General features: G+C 34.1%; 1 protein-coding gene across 1 annotated transcript; it reads right to left on the bottom strand.

Annotated features, from left to right (window-relative positions):
- Nucleotides 1–309: 309 nt before the first annotated feature.
- On the bottom strand, nucleotides 310–7,945 carry LOC6645499 (prostaglandin D2 receptor). Its single transcript, XM_023177390.2, has 5 exons — nucleotides 7,595–7,945; nucleotides 1,738–1,954; nucleotides 1,476–1,671; nucleotides 746–1,086; nucleotides 310–685 (listed from the first exon to the last, which is right to left on the bottom strand). The coding sequence occupies exons 1-5, from the start codon at nucleotides 7,855–7,857 to the stop codon at nucleotides 413–415; spliced, it is 1,290 nt and encodes a 429-aa protein (XP_023033158.1). The 5' UTR covers nucleotides 7,858–7,945; the 3' UTR covers nucleotides 310–412.
- Between the last annotated feature and the right edge of the window lie 5,954 nt (nucleotides 7,946–13,899).

Below are 13,899 nucleotides of genomic sequence, written 5' to 3'. Positions count from 1 at the left end.
TACTATATAGATGAATGAGAATAAGCTGCATTTGGTTTCATTTTGTTTCCAATAATATATAAACAGAGTTACAATATATAATAGATATACATTCAATTACATATAGACACATATATTTTGATAATATGTATTAAAAATAGTTATTGTATATGAAATCGTTTCTTGGATTTTGAATGAGTTTTTGAGATGATGTAAATTTTCTTTGATATGGTAAAGCATATTATTTACATATAATAAAAACTAAATTCTGAATTTAAAAATAATACAAAGAAAAATAATTTTTTTCAAACGATTAAAAAGAGAAAAAATCGAAAAAAAAACTAAACAGAGAATACTTATTAAAAACTTAAGTACTTAGGGTGCCTAGAAACTTGAGCCTGAACCATGACCAGGGCCAGGAGGGGGGACAAGGTCAATTGTAATTACAATCAAGAGTATTCGCCTCGGTGGTGGTGGTGCGCATGCGGCTCTGATCCGATTGTGAACGACGAAGTCCTCCACTGCGCCATCCATAACGCCAGCGCTTAATGCAGCCCAATAGTGACCAATTGATGGCCTTTGTGCGGCTCACCACATAGATATACGGATCGATGGTGAAATGTAGAGCTGTAAGGACATCAGCAATTATGAAGAAAGCATTGCTAGCTGGCACACGATCTGTTTTAATGGCCAATGGAATGGCAATCTAAAAAAAAAGATTTGAATAGAATTGGAATCTGATGATTTGCTTGAGAGCCGTGCTTACCATTTGCGGCATCCAACATATAACAAAGGAAAAGCTGAGGAATGCCATCAATTTGGCGAATTTGATTTCCACCGGTGATGAGTCCGTTGCAGACATGGTCACACTGACACTATGATGAAACTGACGCGATGGCGTACCACTATGATGACTGTAAGTACTGCCAGCGCTATATAGGGTAGTCCCACTACTACTTTCTGGATCGATTCGTATGCTTTTGTCTCGTCCTCCAACGATGTCATAATGCATATGACGTTTGGCGGTGCGACTCTTCCCGATGACAAAGAGCAATGTGTGAGCCACAAATAAATTACAGGCCACAATAACAATGCACAGCAGAGTGCCTAAAATCGTAATGAGAAAATCACAAAAAACGAAAATTGATCAAAAGTAAGGCAAAGAAAATGTTGTCGTCATTTGTTCGGCTCGTGTGTGTGTGATTTGACACTTATGGCCCTTAGCACCATAGTTTCGATAGCCCAAAAATGCACAGACCAACTGGTTCTTTAAGTCCTTTTCTGTGATCTCGCCTGGAACTAGTTTGAAGGCTCCAACAGTTTAAAACATCAACGTGCTTTGTAGGCGAACTAGTTCTTCAAATCTTCTAAGATCTCGCTTGGAATTAGTTTGTAGGTCCACAGACGCTCAAAAAGTTTTCAAGTCACTCTCGTGTGTCATAATTTCTTTTCGTTTAATTTCGCCATGATTTGCATTATAATTAACAACTACTTACCAAAAACCATAAAGAATATGGCATATGCCTTATTCCATGCACCACTGGCATCCCGATAGCGTATACATTTCGGTATATTCGGATTTGTCTCCACATCAATGTAAGCACCAAAGCCCAATAATGGCAGACAGGTTACAACAAATGCCACAATTATAATAATATTAACCGTCTTGCGTACCAGTTCGTAGGTAATGTGCTAAAAGGAAAATGGTGTCACAGAAAACTTTTCATATAAATCGAAAGGAAATGTGTGCCCGCTCACCTTGTGGTAGATAAAGGGTCGCGCCAATGCCATCCATCTTTCGGCCGCCATTACAGCGGCTATGCAACCGGAACTTAAACCAAAGAAACGCCAAACCACATGGCAAACACAATCCAATCTCATGTACGACTGATGTACCTCCTCGGATACGCTATTCTTCAACAGGGCGGTGGTTAACATGCCCAATAAGGCCACCAGATTGTTAGTAGCCAGGCACCTAAAAAGACAGAGATGAAAGATAATGGATTTCAGCATGGATTTGACACGCAATTTGGCAATAAATAACAACAAAAATGGGTTACACAGCATCCCAGCAGCAGACAGAACACAGAAGGGCAATGCAATTCGCTATAATATTTATCGATGACGAGATATATACAAACATATATACCTTAGATAATGGCGCATTTGCCAGGAACATAAGGAAGTGGAATGTTTACACTCAAAAATTGACTCATGCGAGTGATTATAAACTGAATTTCCTTTTGATAAGATATATAATTGATAACACGAGCAGCGATTAAAGTGGTGAGTATTCCCAAATATATATGTATATCTTTTTTTTTTTGCTGATAAGGCATAAAATGATCAAAGTTTTCTCTCCGCTTGATGTCAGGGGTGGTGTCGTAGCCAAATCGGGTTGGGTTGATTGTCATATAAACGTGACAAGAATTAATTTTGATATAATTTAGTTTTTGAATGCATAATAAAGCCATCATTTTTGTATTTAATAATAATAAATCAATATATATATATAAATGGTTATAGAGGAAATACATAAACAATTAATTATGTAAAAATTATGTGGCTAAAAATTAATTCTTTTCATAGCACTAAAGCTGGAATACAATACAATTAAAAGAAAAAGACAAAAATGGATTATATCTCCGATAAGACAATTCTCAAACAGCTTGAATTATAAATGCGAATTCAATATTTTCAATCTGTATTGAAAAACCTTTTCATCTATACTATTTTTGTACATATTAAGTATACTTTTAAATTAAACCTTTTTTTGCTTTTAGTTATTTTTGGATCGATTGGTTCAATGATTTTTAGTCGTCTGATTATGGTTGATCAATATCGGACGACTTAATAATAGAAACAATCGACCCGAAAACAACAAATTGTAACATTTCTTTTTGATTTATGCAAGGTTTATACATTTGTTTCTCAATATCAGAATTCCCAAATGGCATTTAAACTTATAAAAGCAAATTATTTTTGTAAAATTTTCATTAAATTCCAAACAGTTTGGCAAAAATTTAAAAATGAAATGTTTTTTTTGTTATCCCAAATTTTTCGATCAATTGACAAGATAAATGTCACATTTCTTTAACTTGATTGAAATTTTATGTGAGATTGCAGATTTCTAAGATGCAATAAAAGAAAAATCAAAGCTTTTTAAAAGAAAAATCAAAGCTTTTCTATTTCTAAATGAAATTTGAATAGATTGACTTTCACGACAATAAAAAAACATTTGAATTGGAATCAAGATTGAGAAGAATCACCCACCCCACGTGCACGTGCCGTCTATATTTCCCTCCCTCCCACATAAAAAAGGAAAAATGATAAATTGAGGTATAGAAAACATTAACTTCCAATGAAGACTGACCTAATCTACACTCTGGTCCTACTATTACTCTTATTGCTGCTACTCTCTAAGGTATTAGCAACATCTTGTTCATGGTGTAATATATAAACACAAAAAAAGCTGTCAATTATTTATAGTCGTTACTATAAAAAGAATAAAACAATAAAAAAAAAGAAGAAAAACATTGGAAAACTCTCAGCATTCAGCATCATAAAAAATCACCCCAAAGGTAGGTAAAATTTTGACAAAGGAAAACCATTTGTCTCGGACTTAACAGTTGTAATAATAAATTGCTTTACTTGGAGTGCAAGAAAGGAAACGAGAGAGAAGACGGGGAGTTAACTTGGCCATTAGAAAGCCTTGGAGATAGAGAGAGAGAGAAAAGGAAGCAAGAGGGAGGAGGAACAGTTTCCAGCTAATTGTAGACGCTGACTAAAAATTCATTAATGAAAAGATCAGAGCTAATTGTATAACCTAAACATTATATAGCACAGATGCAACAACGAAATGCACTTCCCATCTATATATACATATATATAATAAATGTATATATAAACATACATATATCTATCTATAAATGCATAGAAATTCTAATTGTAAATGCAATTTGTGGGTGTTTGCTATATAAAAATAGTTTCAGCCATTGACATTGACTGGTGAAATGTGAAATGTTTGCAAAATTTTATTACTCGTGAAATGTTTACTTAAATGAAATCCCAATAAATACATACATTGAAATTGTAAGTATATAAATTTGTTGTTTTGCCACAAAAAAAAGAAAAAAAATCACTGCCTCTAGCTTCTCTCTCTCTCTGAAGTGTCAACCACTGAAACTCATTCATCACTCAAATTAGAGATCAAAGGGCTCCCTCTGGGCTGAAGGATAATTTCTGTGTGTCTACTCAAATTGCTGTCAAAAGCGTTTTTACGCATATTACGCATACGCCCTGTTGACTCGGTTTCTTACTCTCTTAAATTGAAATCAATTTACAATGATGGAGGCCTATGACTACGATGATGATGATGATGACAATAATGATGACGTTTGCACATTTTATACTGATAAATGAGAGGTCCATTTTCCATCATATGTTGTGTGTTTCGCTTGATTTGGTTTCAAATTATTTTTGATATATACGTATGTATATATAAAATGATTAAATTAATCAGTTTTTTGTCATAAGATATTTCCTCAATATCCTAATTTAATTGGTTTCTCATCTAAAAATACTTATAAATCAAATTAAATATGGGGGAGTTATATTTCCTATTTTAAAATTAATGCTTGTTCTTTCCCTTTGGTGAATAATTACTCCTACATGTAACCTGAGTGATCTTGGTATAGGAAATGTCTGCAAAATCTATTAAAAGTTCGCTTAAATGGTCAATTTTTAAGTAAATTACAATTTCTGAATTTAAAATCGAATATAAAATGAAACTAAACTCTTGAAATTGTAGTTCACTCTTGTTTGTACTAAACAATTCTATTTCTATGTCTCCTTATTCCACATGAATGTTTTCTTTAGATTTTCCAAAGGCTTACAAAAAAAAAAAAGCTTATCGATTATGATTGCCAAGTTTACTTTTGCAGAATTTTTATTTTACACCTAATTCCTAAACAATTTACAATTAGTCAGAAGGAAAAGTTTCTACTTCTTTTATTAACCTTTCCTAACAATAAAGTCATCGAATAGTGTCTAGTCGGCCCTAATCTTATCATATAGTCTTAGAAAAAGCCAACAAACACTTAAAGAAAAATAAATAAAATTAATCATTGACATTAAATCTAGTGAAAAGATGCCTAATGTGTGTGTGTGTGTGTGGGAGTATTTTGTTAAATTTGTTTTTGCAATTGCAAAAAGAAAATCAAATTGAATAAGCGTGAAATTTGATCCCCAATGCCCCCAAAAGGTATCTATAAAAAATATATTACATTTTGTGAATTTTTGCGTGGGCCAAAAGTAAAGAATAATAAACACAGAAAAATCTCAACGTCATACACTTACCACAGAAAAAAAAAAAAAAATACAGGACAGACTCAACTTTTTGGCAATGCCGAAGTTTATATACACTTTGAAATTATGGCAATTGATTTAGAATTAGAAATATTTTGTAAATAGTCTAAAAACATTACCGATTTAAAGACTCACTGTTCTTTTAGAAGCTATATGTATATGATATATACAAAATCAATTTTCGTTGTCTAAAAAAATGGCAACAGATTGACTTGGCGTAGTAAATTCCTCATCAAAATTGATAAACCTCTTTGGCAAAAGAGTAATGCAAAAAAAAAAAGGGTAAAAGGAAACAAAAGGGCGAGTAAAAAAATAACACAAACAGTTGAGTGATTTCTGGCCCAAAGGATAGGCTAAGTAAAGTGCTTATTCTTGTAAAATGAAATTAATAAATAATAAAAAGAAGTAACATTTGCACTTTCTTAAGAATGTGGAAGTCTTGGTCCTTATACATTTTAAATGAGATATAGTTATACCAAAAGCTAATTAGCTGTAAGTTTTTGGCTAATATACAAAGATTTAAAACAAAAACAATTCTGAGAAATATAACTAAAATACGTAACCAGTTTAAAGTGTTTAATAAGCCAATTATCTTTTGCAAAATTCTTGAAAAATTTGTCATAAAACATTGATTTTAATTTTCTTTGTCAATTGTGATGAAAATTCTTTTGGACTTTGGTATTTGCTTAATTAAATCTAAATCTTTTTAATTGCATAGTTAAATGCAATTACTGCTAATGCAAAAAAAAAAAAAGCAAGCAGAAAAATAAAACAGACTCAACCATTTGCGGCTGATGAAACAGACAAACAGACTCATGGCAAAAATCAAGCAAAAACAATGAAAGAAGAATGTTTGATAAGATATGAGAGGAAAAACGCAATTGAAAAACCGTGTACAATTCAGTTACAGCTCTCGCAGTTCGAACGCAAAAACATTTAGAAAATGTAAATCGAACCCGCATATAATCGAACTTTATTATAAACCCAAACTAAAGCCCCGCCGCAAGTTGAACAAACTATGACAGCCATGAACTCGCCCCAAACAGCCGCAAATATTGTGTGTGTGTGTATGTGTGTGTGTGTGTGTGTGTGTGCATACATATGTACATATCAACATGTAACAACAACTTATACACAGTGCGAAAAATCAAAATCAATCAATCGAAAAAATATTAAATATAAGATGACAATAACACTAAAGTGTTTAAGTTTTTGATTGTCCTTGATCAAGGAATTAATCGATGTGCCAAACATTTTTTCTACATTTAGGATAACACTCTCTGCTTCTTTCTCTATAATACATATTACTAATGTAAATGTTTTGCAAAGAATTGTATTCAATATCTAATTGTTAAGGATACACACCCACACTTTTATTTAAACAATATTTATAAGTTTGTAATTCGGTTCAAGTTTTCAAAACCTCACAGCAGACGTGAAAGATACATTTGACATGTGTTTTCTACACAACTAAATCGAAAGATATAGGTGACATTTTTAATATTCATCGACCTCAACTCAGCCAAAAAAAAGGATTTGATTTTAACCAAAAGTTCGCTAAATCAACCAATTTTCAACTTATGTTATACGTGCTAGTTTGTTAGCCAGCTTGAGATCCTCTGGTAACAAAATATAAATTAAGTTATTCCCCCAATAATGATATTTTACCTGTTAACACCAAAGAGGTTAACCTAAACAAAAGGAAAACAGTGGAAAACTAGTTGATAGCATATTAAAACACAAGTATGAATCTAAATTAACTTGGAACAACCAGGTAGCATTTGTCCTAAAAGAGTTGAGTTGAAATATCGACATTTTAGCCCACTCCTAGACAGAAAATTTACGATTTTAACCCTCGAAAATCTTTTCCTAGATGCCATATAGGAAAGTTAATTTTCAAACAATTGAGAGCCATCTAGATGGGATAATTTATATAATAGTTAAATATAGATATTTATCATTATCCTTTTTATAGATGAAGATTAAGAATAGAAAACTTTAATTTATATAATTGAAATCTTTATAAAAATAACAGCTCCTTAGAGTTGCAATATTTCACTGAGCTTTATCTAGGTCTCAAATTATTATTGACAAACAAATTTTCAAGACTTAATTTCTAAGGACAATATACAAGAAATTCCCTAACTAAAGTGGTTCGGAAGAAATTTTGTTTGCTGTTGCGGTTTTCTCTATGTGTAGAAACTGAAAGTTATATGATATATATTGGTATATATATAGTATTGCTTACCGCAACATGAGCGTGTATTTGCTATTTTTGTTATGCTTTTTACGCGCCAAAATGATTAATGCCAAGGAATTGCCAAGCACGCCCAGGCCCATGATAAGTAAACTGTAGATCATTCGTCTGCTATTTGCATAGAGAGCCTTTGGTGGGATTGTTGTTGCTGATGATGGTGTTGTTGTTGTTGTTGCTGCTGCTGCTGCTGTGGCCAACTCCAAAAGGAGGTCCACAACAGGTGTTGTTGTGGTCAAAACGGATGCCTCTGACATGATCTGAATTTGCTTGGTCAATATATTTTTCCAAAGAAATTAATTATCTCTTTGGCAAATAAACACACATTTAACTACTTAAACACACGCCACAACTAAAAAAAAAAAAGTGTTGGATTTTTCTTTTTATTTTGTTTTTGTTTAGTCAAACTAGTTTTTGATTAATTTTTGTAGTTAGTTGCTTTTTGGAGATTTTTGCGTTTTTCTTTTTGCTTGGACACTTTAAGTTTAATGATTAGAGTGGACCAAATGTTCGGGATCGCGGAGGCATATATATATATAATGATATATATATATATATATATGTATATAGTGTCAACTGCCACAACTGCCGAGATCCGTATGAGCGTCTGCAGTCGACCAGCAGTCGTTTTAGAATGACTGAATGAAATGGAGGGAATGCCGGCTGCTGCTGCTGCTGCTCCGGTAGCTGCTACTGTTTGATGGGTGGGTGGTTCGGTGGGTAGGTGGTGTGTATTTGGTATGGAGACGGTTCCTTCAACAGTTTGGCACACGCTCAATGTATGGCGATGCGACTTACCAGTGAATCGACGACTTGGCTCGGGCCAAAGCCGACAACGACGACTGCGACGAAGCGACGACTACTTCGACGCTGTTGGTGGTCGAGAGACCCATTCGTTTAGCTCCTCCATCTGCCTGGCCCACCTCTTATGTGCATAGCTCGTGCCTAACGCCGGACGGACAGACGGCACCGGCAAAAATTATATGGCAATTTTTATTGTTTTATATACCCTATATATATATATATATATACTCTATAGATTCTATATACATATACACTTCATTTAAGCAATTTCCATTGGTTTCATAACCAGCTCTGGTTGGGGTAGGCATCCAACCACCTCAACTCCGTCCCCGGCCCCTCCTCTCTCTCTCTCGAGAGAAGGGCCAATTCTGATGAATTGATGTCTTTCAATCCTTATCATAACTTGTTGTTTACCAAATCTCTGATTCATGTGGCGGACTCATCTATATACATATGTATATGTATGTATGTTGCTTATCTCGGTGCACAAACAATTTATACGGCTTAGACCTTAAGGGATTTTTTCCCGATTTTCATTTTAGGCGCGGTAATAATTTAAAAAATAAAAGATTATCTTTTATCTGCCAAATGTTTATAGATTTTCCATCCCAGATTTAGTAGGGCGGGATGATAATTCATGTCAAAGCTTAATCACAAATCAAACGGAGGATTAATTCTGGTGCAGATAAATTTTAAGGATTTTAAAAAATCTCTATATGCTTCATAAATATTGTCTGAAAAACGAACTAATTTTAATAATCTTTAGCTTACTTTAAGGTTTTTCCCATATGAAAAGTATATAACTCATTCCGATGAGTATTGGGAAATTAAATGAATGTGACAATTACAAATTTCAAAAATAACATTTCTTTACATCATCCAAAACTAAGAGGATCGATCATGTTAAATGTATGTCAAGAAACGACGTCAAGCTTAAATTGATAAACTTCGTCAGAAAAACGCTTCAAATTACTGGAATTTCTTAATGATTTGGATTTTACACAAAACTGACTAATCGTATTAATTGAAAATGATTTTATGTCACGTAATAACAAAATTCTTCCTAAAAGTGTGAAAAACTAATACAAAATATTTTTTAATCGAAATATTAAAATTATACTAGAAATCAATGGAACTTTTCTAATGATTTGTGCTGGGCTAAATCCACAATCGTCTTCCAAGTTTTTATATTGAGTGTGGTTTATGATTGGGTATTCAGGATTTAGCTCACCATAATCTACTACAAAACTAGTTTCTGGTCTGTGGGTTGTCGATCAGTGTTTTAAAATGGAGTCAAAGCTCAAAATTTTCGAAGTTTTTAACGCAAGAAAAACTATTGATATAGCTAAAAAGGATATATTTGGGATTATTTTCTAGTTACTTTTCACCATTTAGAAGCAATATAATCTTAACATTTTTATTCCATTCAGGTTTTCTCTTTCTTGAAGGAAATTTCACACTTCTCAAAGGGAAAAGATTGATTTCTTAAAGTGTATTTTGACTTTCGGTGTTAGTTTACAATATTTTGTTGTAGTCTATTTTGCCCTGTGTCATGCTTTAGTTGAGTTTTGTTTCTTGCCTTTGGACGGCGTTCGAAAATTAACAATTAAAATGTTTTCTGTTTTTTCTTTTGTGTAATTGAATTTTTGAATTTTCGCCTCCCTTTTGTGTTGGTTTGTTGTATTTTGTTTTTGTAATTTTTGAAATTGTTTAGTAGTTGCTGCTGCCTAGATGGTAATGGATGGATGGATGGTTGATGGCTGGGGTTGGGGTTGGGGTTGGGATTGAGGATGGGGATAAATATTAATCGTATTATCGCATTATATTGCTTCTGCATCAATTCAAGATCAAAGTCACTTCAGCAGCAGCCGCCGACGTTGCTAAAAATTTGCTCACTTGCATTTTAAATATGAAATTAGCCATTCAGTGTGAAAACGGAAGCCAAAATGCTGCTGCCGCTGCTGTTGGCCATGGCCAAGAGCCAGAGGCTCGAGGGGTAAGCCAGAGGGGAACTTGAAATTTAATGCAGGCGCCTCACAGCTGGGGAAAATTTATGGGCACACAACGGATGTGAGAGCAAGAGAGAAGATACAAAGTGGGGAGGCATGCGGATACGATGCCGATGCTCTGACGTCGTTGTCCTGCGAATGGATAGGTGGATGGGTGGGTAGTCTGACACAGTTAGACAATGAGAAGAAAGGAGGAGAGATCAGGGATGCCGTCGGACGTCAAGTGGCTTTTTGGAACCAATAACAACAGGCGACTATTTTTAGTTAATTTGACACAATCTTCTCCCCCCTCCACTCACAAAGGAAAAGAACTAGAAAAAACGGCCTCTTTCTTAATAGATTTCCATAGAAATTTGTTTCCCTTGATACATGCGTATAACATTCATTTTAATATCCTTTACCCCATTTCGGTTGTTGTTTAATTGTGTACCCGAAATTGGATCCCGAAGCTCATGCCCATGCCCATGCCCATGCCTATACCGATGTCGATGCCCATAATGCCCCACCAAAAAACAGCAGCCATATATTTGTCTGCTCGTGTTGAATTTGGACAGGCATATAAAAATTACTTTTTGCCAGTTAGCGTGGGCCCCCCAACGAATAAAAGAAGCAGCAACAAAAAACGTCACACACTTACCAAAAAAAATTGCTTACGTTCTACCAAAAAGGGTAGAAGACAAAAAGGGGAAGTAAAAAAAAAAAACCGACAAGCAAGTTGAGTGACCTCTGACCCGGAGCGGAAAGACTGAGTGAAGTGCTCATTCTTGCAAAATTAAATTAATAAATAATAACATACTATTTGCACTTGTTTTTAGACCAAGCAGACAGACGGCTCCTGGTTACAATTTGTTGGCCTGGAGACAATTTTATACTCTTCTTGAAGATGCCATATTATATAGTCCATCACACCTTGTTGCCTGAAAAACAATATATTTTTTATCTACTTTGAAGATTTTTACTATGACCATTTGACTCATTTGCTTTGCTATTTTCGTATCTCTATCAATTGAAAGTATTTTCGAAATGGACTCTGTAAGAAACCATTAATTTTTAAAGATTATTTGCCATTTGTGTGACTATTTTCTCAAATTGCTATAATTAGGTATATTTTAAGGGCAAATTGGTAATAATTCTAAAAGTGTCTTTTCCACTTTTGGTTTCTAGAATCTAGAATCTGGAAACTAATTTCGGAATCTATAAAACCAATTTCGGAATTAATTTCAGGGACAGAATTTAATTTATCTGCCTTTTTGAATTCAACATTTTTATCCATCCGTCATTTTGATGCTATTAACAGAAACAGGATTTATTGTTCAATTTTGGGATTCCCTTTAACAAATAACTTGACAAATACGTCTAAACAACTTGGCTCATATTTGTTTTTGCTGATCATATGGTCCTTCATGCTGCAAGGGTATAGAAATAAAGTCAATGTAGGTCAAGTCATAAACTCTCTGATTAATGGCCAGAGCGGCATTAGAAGCAATTCTGACACTTGGATAAAAAGTGCGTCACTTAGAGGCTAATCCTCCCTTGTCCTCCTCCTCCTTCTACTCCTGGCATTGACGTATGAGCAATACTAGCTGAGATCATGTGAGGTGGGTGGGGGGTGTCGGTCCACAACTAATTTTGGATTTACCTGATATTGATATAATCAATGTTTCCTTCAAAACCTTTTAATTGTTGCTTAACTGTGTAAAACGCAATTAGTTTCCCCCTTTCTGTGTGCAATGTTTGCCGAGAGCTTAATTTACGAGTGCAAGCAAACTGAATGTGTCGTATATATGTATGTCCATATATGTCAATAAGATAATTGCCTGAAAATTTCAAAAATAATATCTACCCGAATGTCTCTAAATAAACAAGATAGTTGTCACTTCTCTAGTATGGTCTAGTGTCTCAAATGGTTAAACAAGTTTTCACAAACAACATTAAGGTCAGGGTTATAGCAGGTCGGGGATGCCCCTTTTTTTAGTTTCGAAAAAACCCACAAAGCACATACAGATGCATAGCTTTTGTGATGGTCACGTGCTTTTCATGTACTCTGATTCATTGACTAATGACTAACTAACAAGTTAAGTGATAATTTCACTCCGAAGATAAAGGTTTTTGATCTTTCATAATTGGAGTTTATAAGAGTAGAACATATTTTTAATCGTATCTCTCTTGTCATGAGTTTTAGATTTCTTTTAATAATAGGATTTTAGAAAGCTTATGAGAGGAAACTAATGTCAGTTTTCAGTTACACACGGTTTTATTCATCAACCTCGAGCCAGCTGACAAGAAAGTTTGGTATCAAACAAAAAGTTCGCCAAAAATAACCAGTTTTCACTTACTTTAGATCGAAGGAAGGAAGTTCCTGGGAATCGCCTTCCTCTCTTATTGGTCTTTGGCCTGAATTAAGTTTTTATATCAAAAAGACATGGAGGAACGTATTTTAATTTATGAATCATGCATTATTTTGCACTCTAAAGCTTGGACATTTCTCCTTAACGGTATGAACTTACATTTGTTCTACTTGAGAATAAGTACATAGGTACCTTCTAAAAATTGTAAACTTGTTTTATTTTAGTTTATATTTCATACGACTTTGTCTCGATTATGACTCTAGACATGTCCTTAAAAACGAAGGACGAGGACCCGTTGTTCCAACAATTGAATCGTCTGCCTTAAATGTCTACCCACATAGACATAGACGTTATCCCGCTGGTTTACCTCATTTATGATTAATTAAAGTGCATTCCAGAACTTATAATTGCAATGCGTTCTCGTCCTCTCTGCATCCAATGAGTCAATGAGTAATAGACGAAGGATATCCGTAATCATTGCAATGCCCTTCTGTTTCATTTAAATAATCATGTTTTTGCTGCATAATCGAGAGTATTACTCATACACTTTTTGACTTGACACAAATATTATAATATGTATTTATGGGGTGTGCTGGGGGATTGTCATAAGTTCATTCATTGATCGAGATACTTAAGTATGCCCGATGCAAGTCGTTAGTCATTTCAAATTCCTTTGACGTCACAAAATTGCATACTGCATACAGTGTCCATAGACTTCTCGTTGAGAGTGTGCTGCACAGCCTGTTTTTTTTCGCAATTATTTTGCATAACAAATACAAGAGAACTTCAATTGAATATCGAAGAACAAACAAAAAAATACAACTTCTCTATGAAAGGTGCTGCTGCGCGCATTCCCAAAACAAAAATCACTTCGCATCGTTCACAGAATTTTAAGCAACTTGATTTTACAGAAATAATAATTAGCGAGAGAAAGAGAGACAAAGAGAGCGAGTTTTTTGAATCCAAGCCGAGTTGAGCCGGTGTGGCCGGAATTAAAAAGACATTTCAAATTTCAGACACGAAACCTTAAATTGAAAAATTGTTCAACGCGTGCAAGACCAAAACGACAACAGCAAGCAACAATAACAAACAACAATAAAATGCCTAAATTGTTTATGGAATTTATAGAAAAAATGTT

Source organism: Drosophila willistoni (genome assembly GCF_018902025.1).
Source record: "Drosophila willistoni isolate 14030-0811.24 chromosome XR unlocalized genomic scaffold, UCI_dwil_1.1 Seg143, whole genome shotgun sequence".
NCBI lineage: Eukaryota > Metazoa > Arthropoda > Insecta > Diptera > Drosophilidae > Drosophila > Drosophila willistoni.
Note: the sequence above shows the minus strand (reverse complement) of the source record. Positions and strands in the feature narration are given on the sequence as shown.

Excerpts from the sequence above, each read along its gene's own strand:
- LOC6645499 (XM_023177390.2), bottom strand. The coding sequence starts at position 7,857 with ATGTCAGAGGCATCCGTTTTGACCACAACAACACCTGTTGTGGACCTC. Across the intron at positions 1,672-1,737 it reads GACCCTTTATCTACCACAAG|CACATTACCTACGAACTGGT; the intron begins GTGAGCGGGCAC and ends TTTTCCTTTTAG. Across the intron at positions 1,087-1,475 it reads CATATTCTTTATGGTTTTTG|GCACTCTGCTGTGCATTGTT; the intron begins GTAAGTAGTTGT and ends TTACGATTTTAG.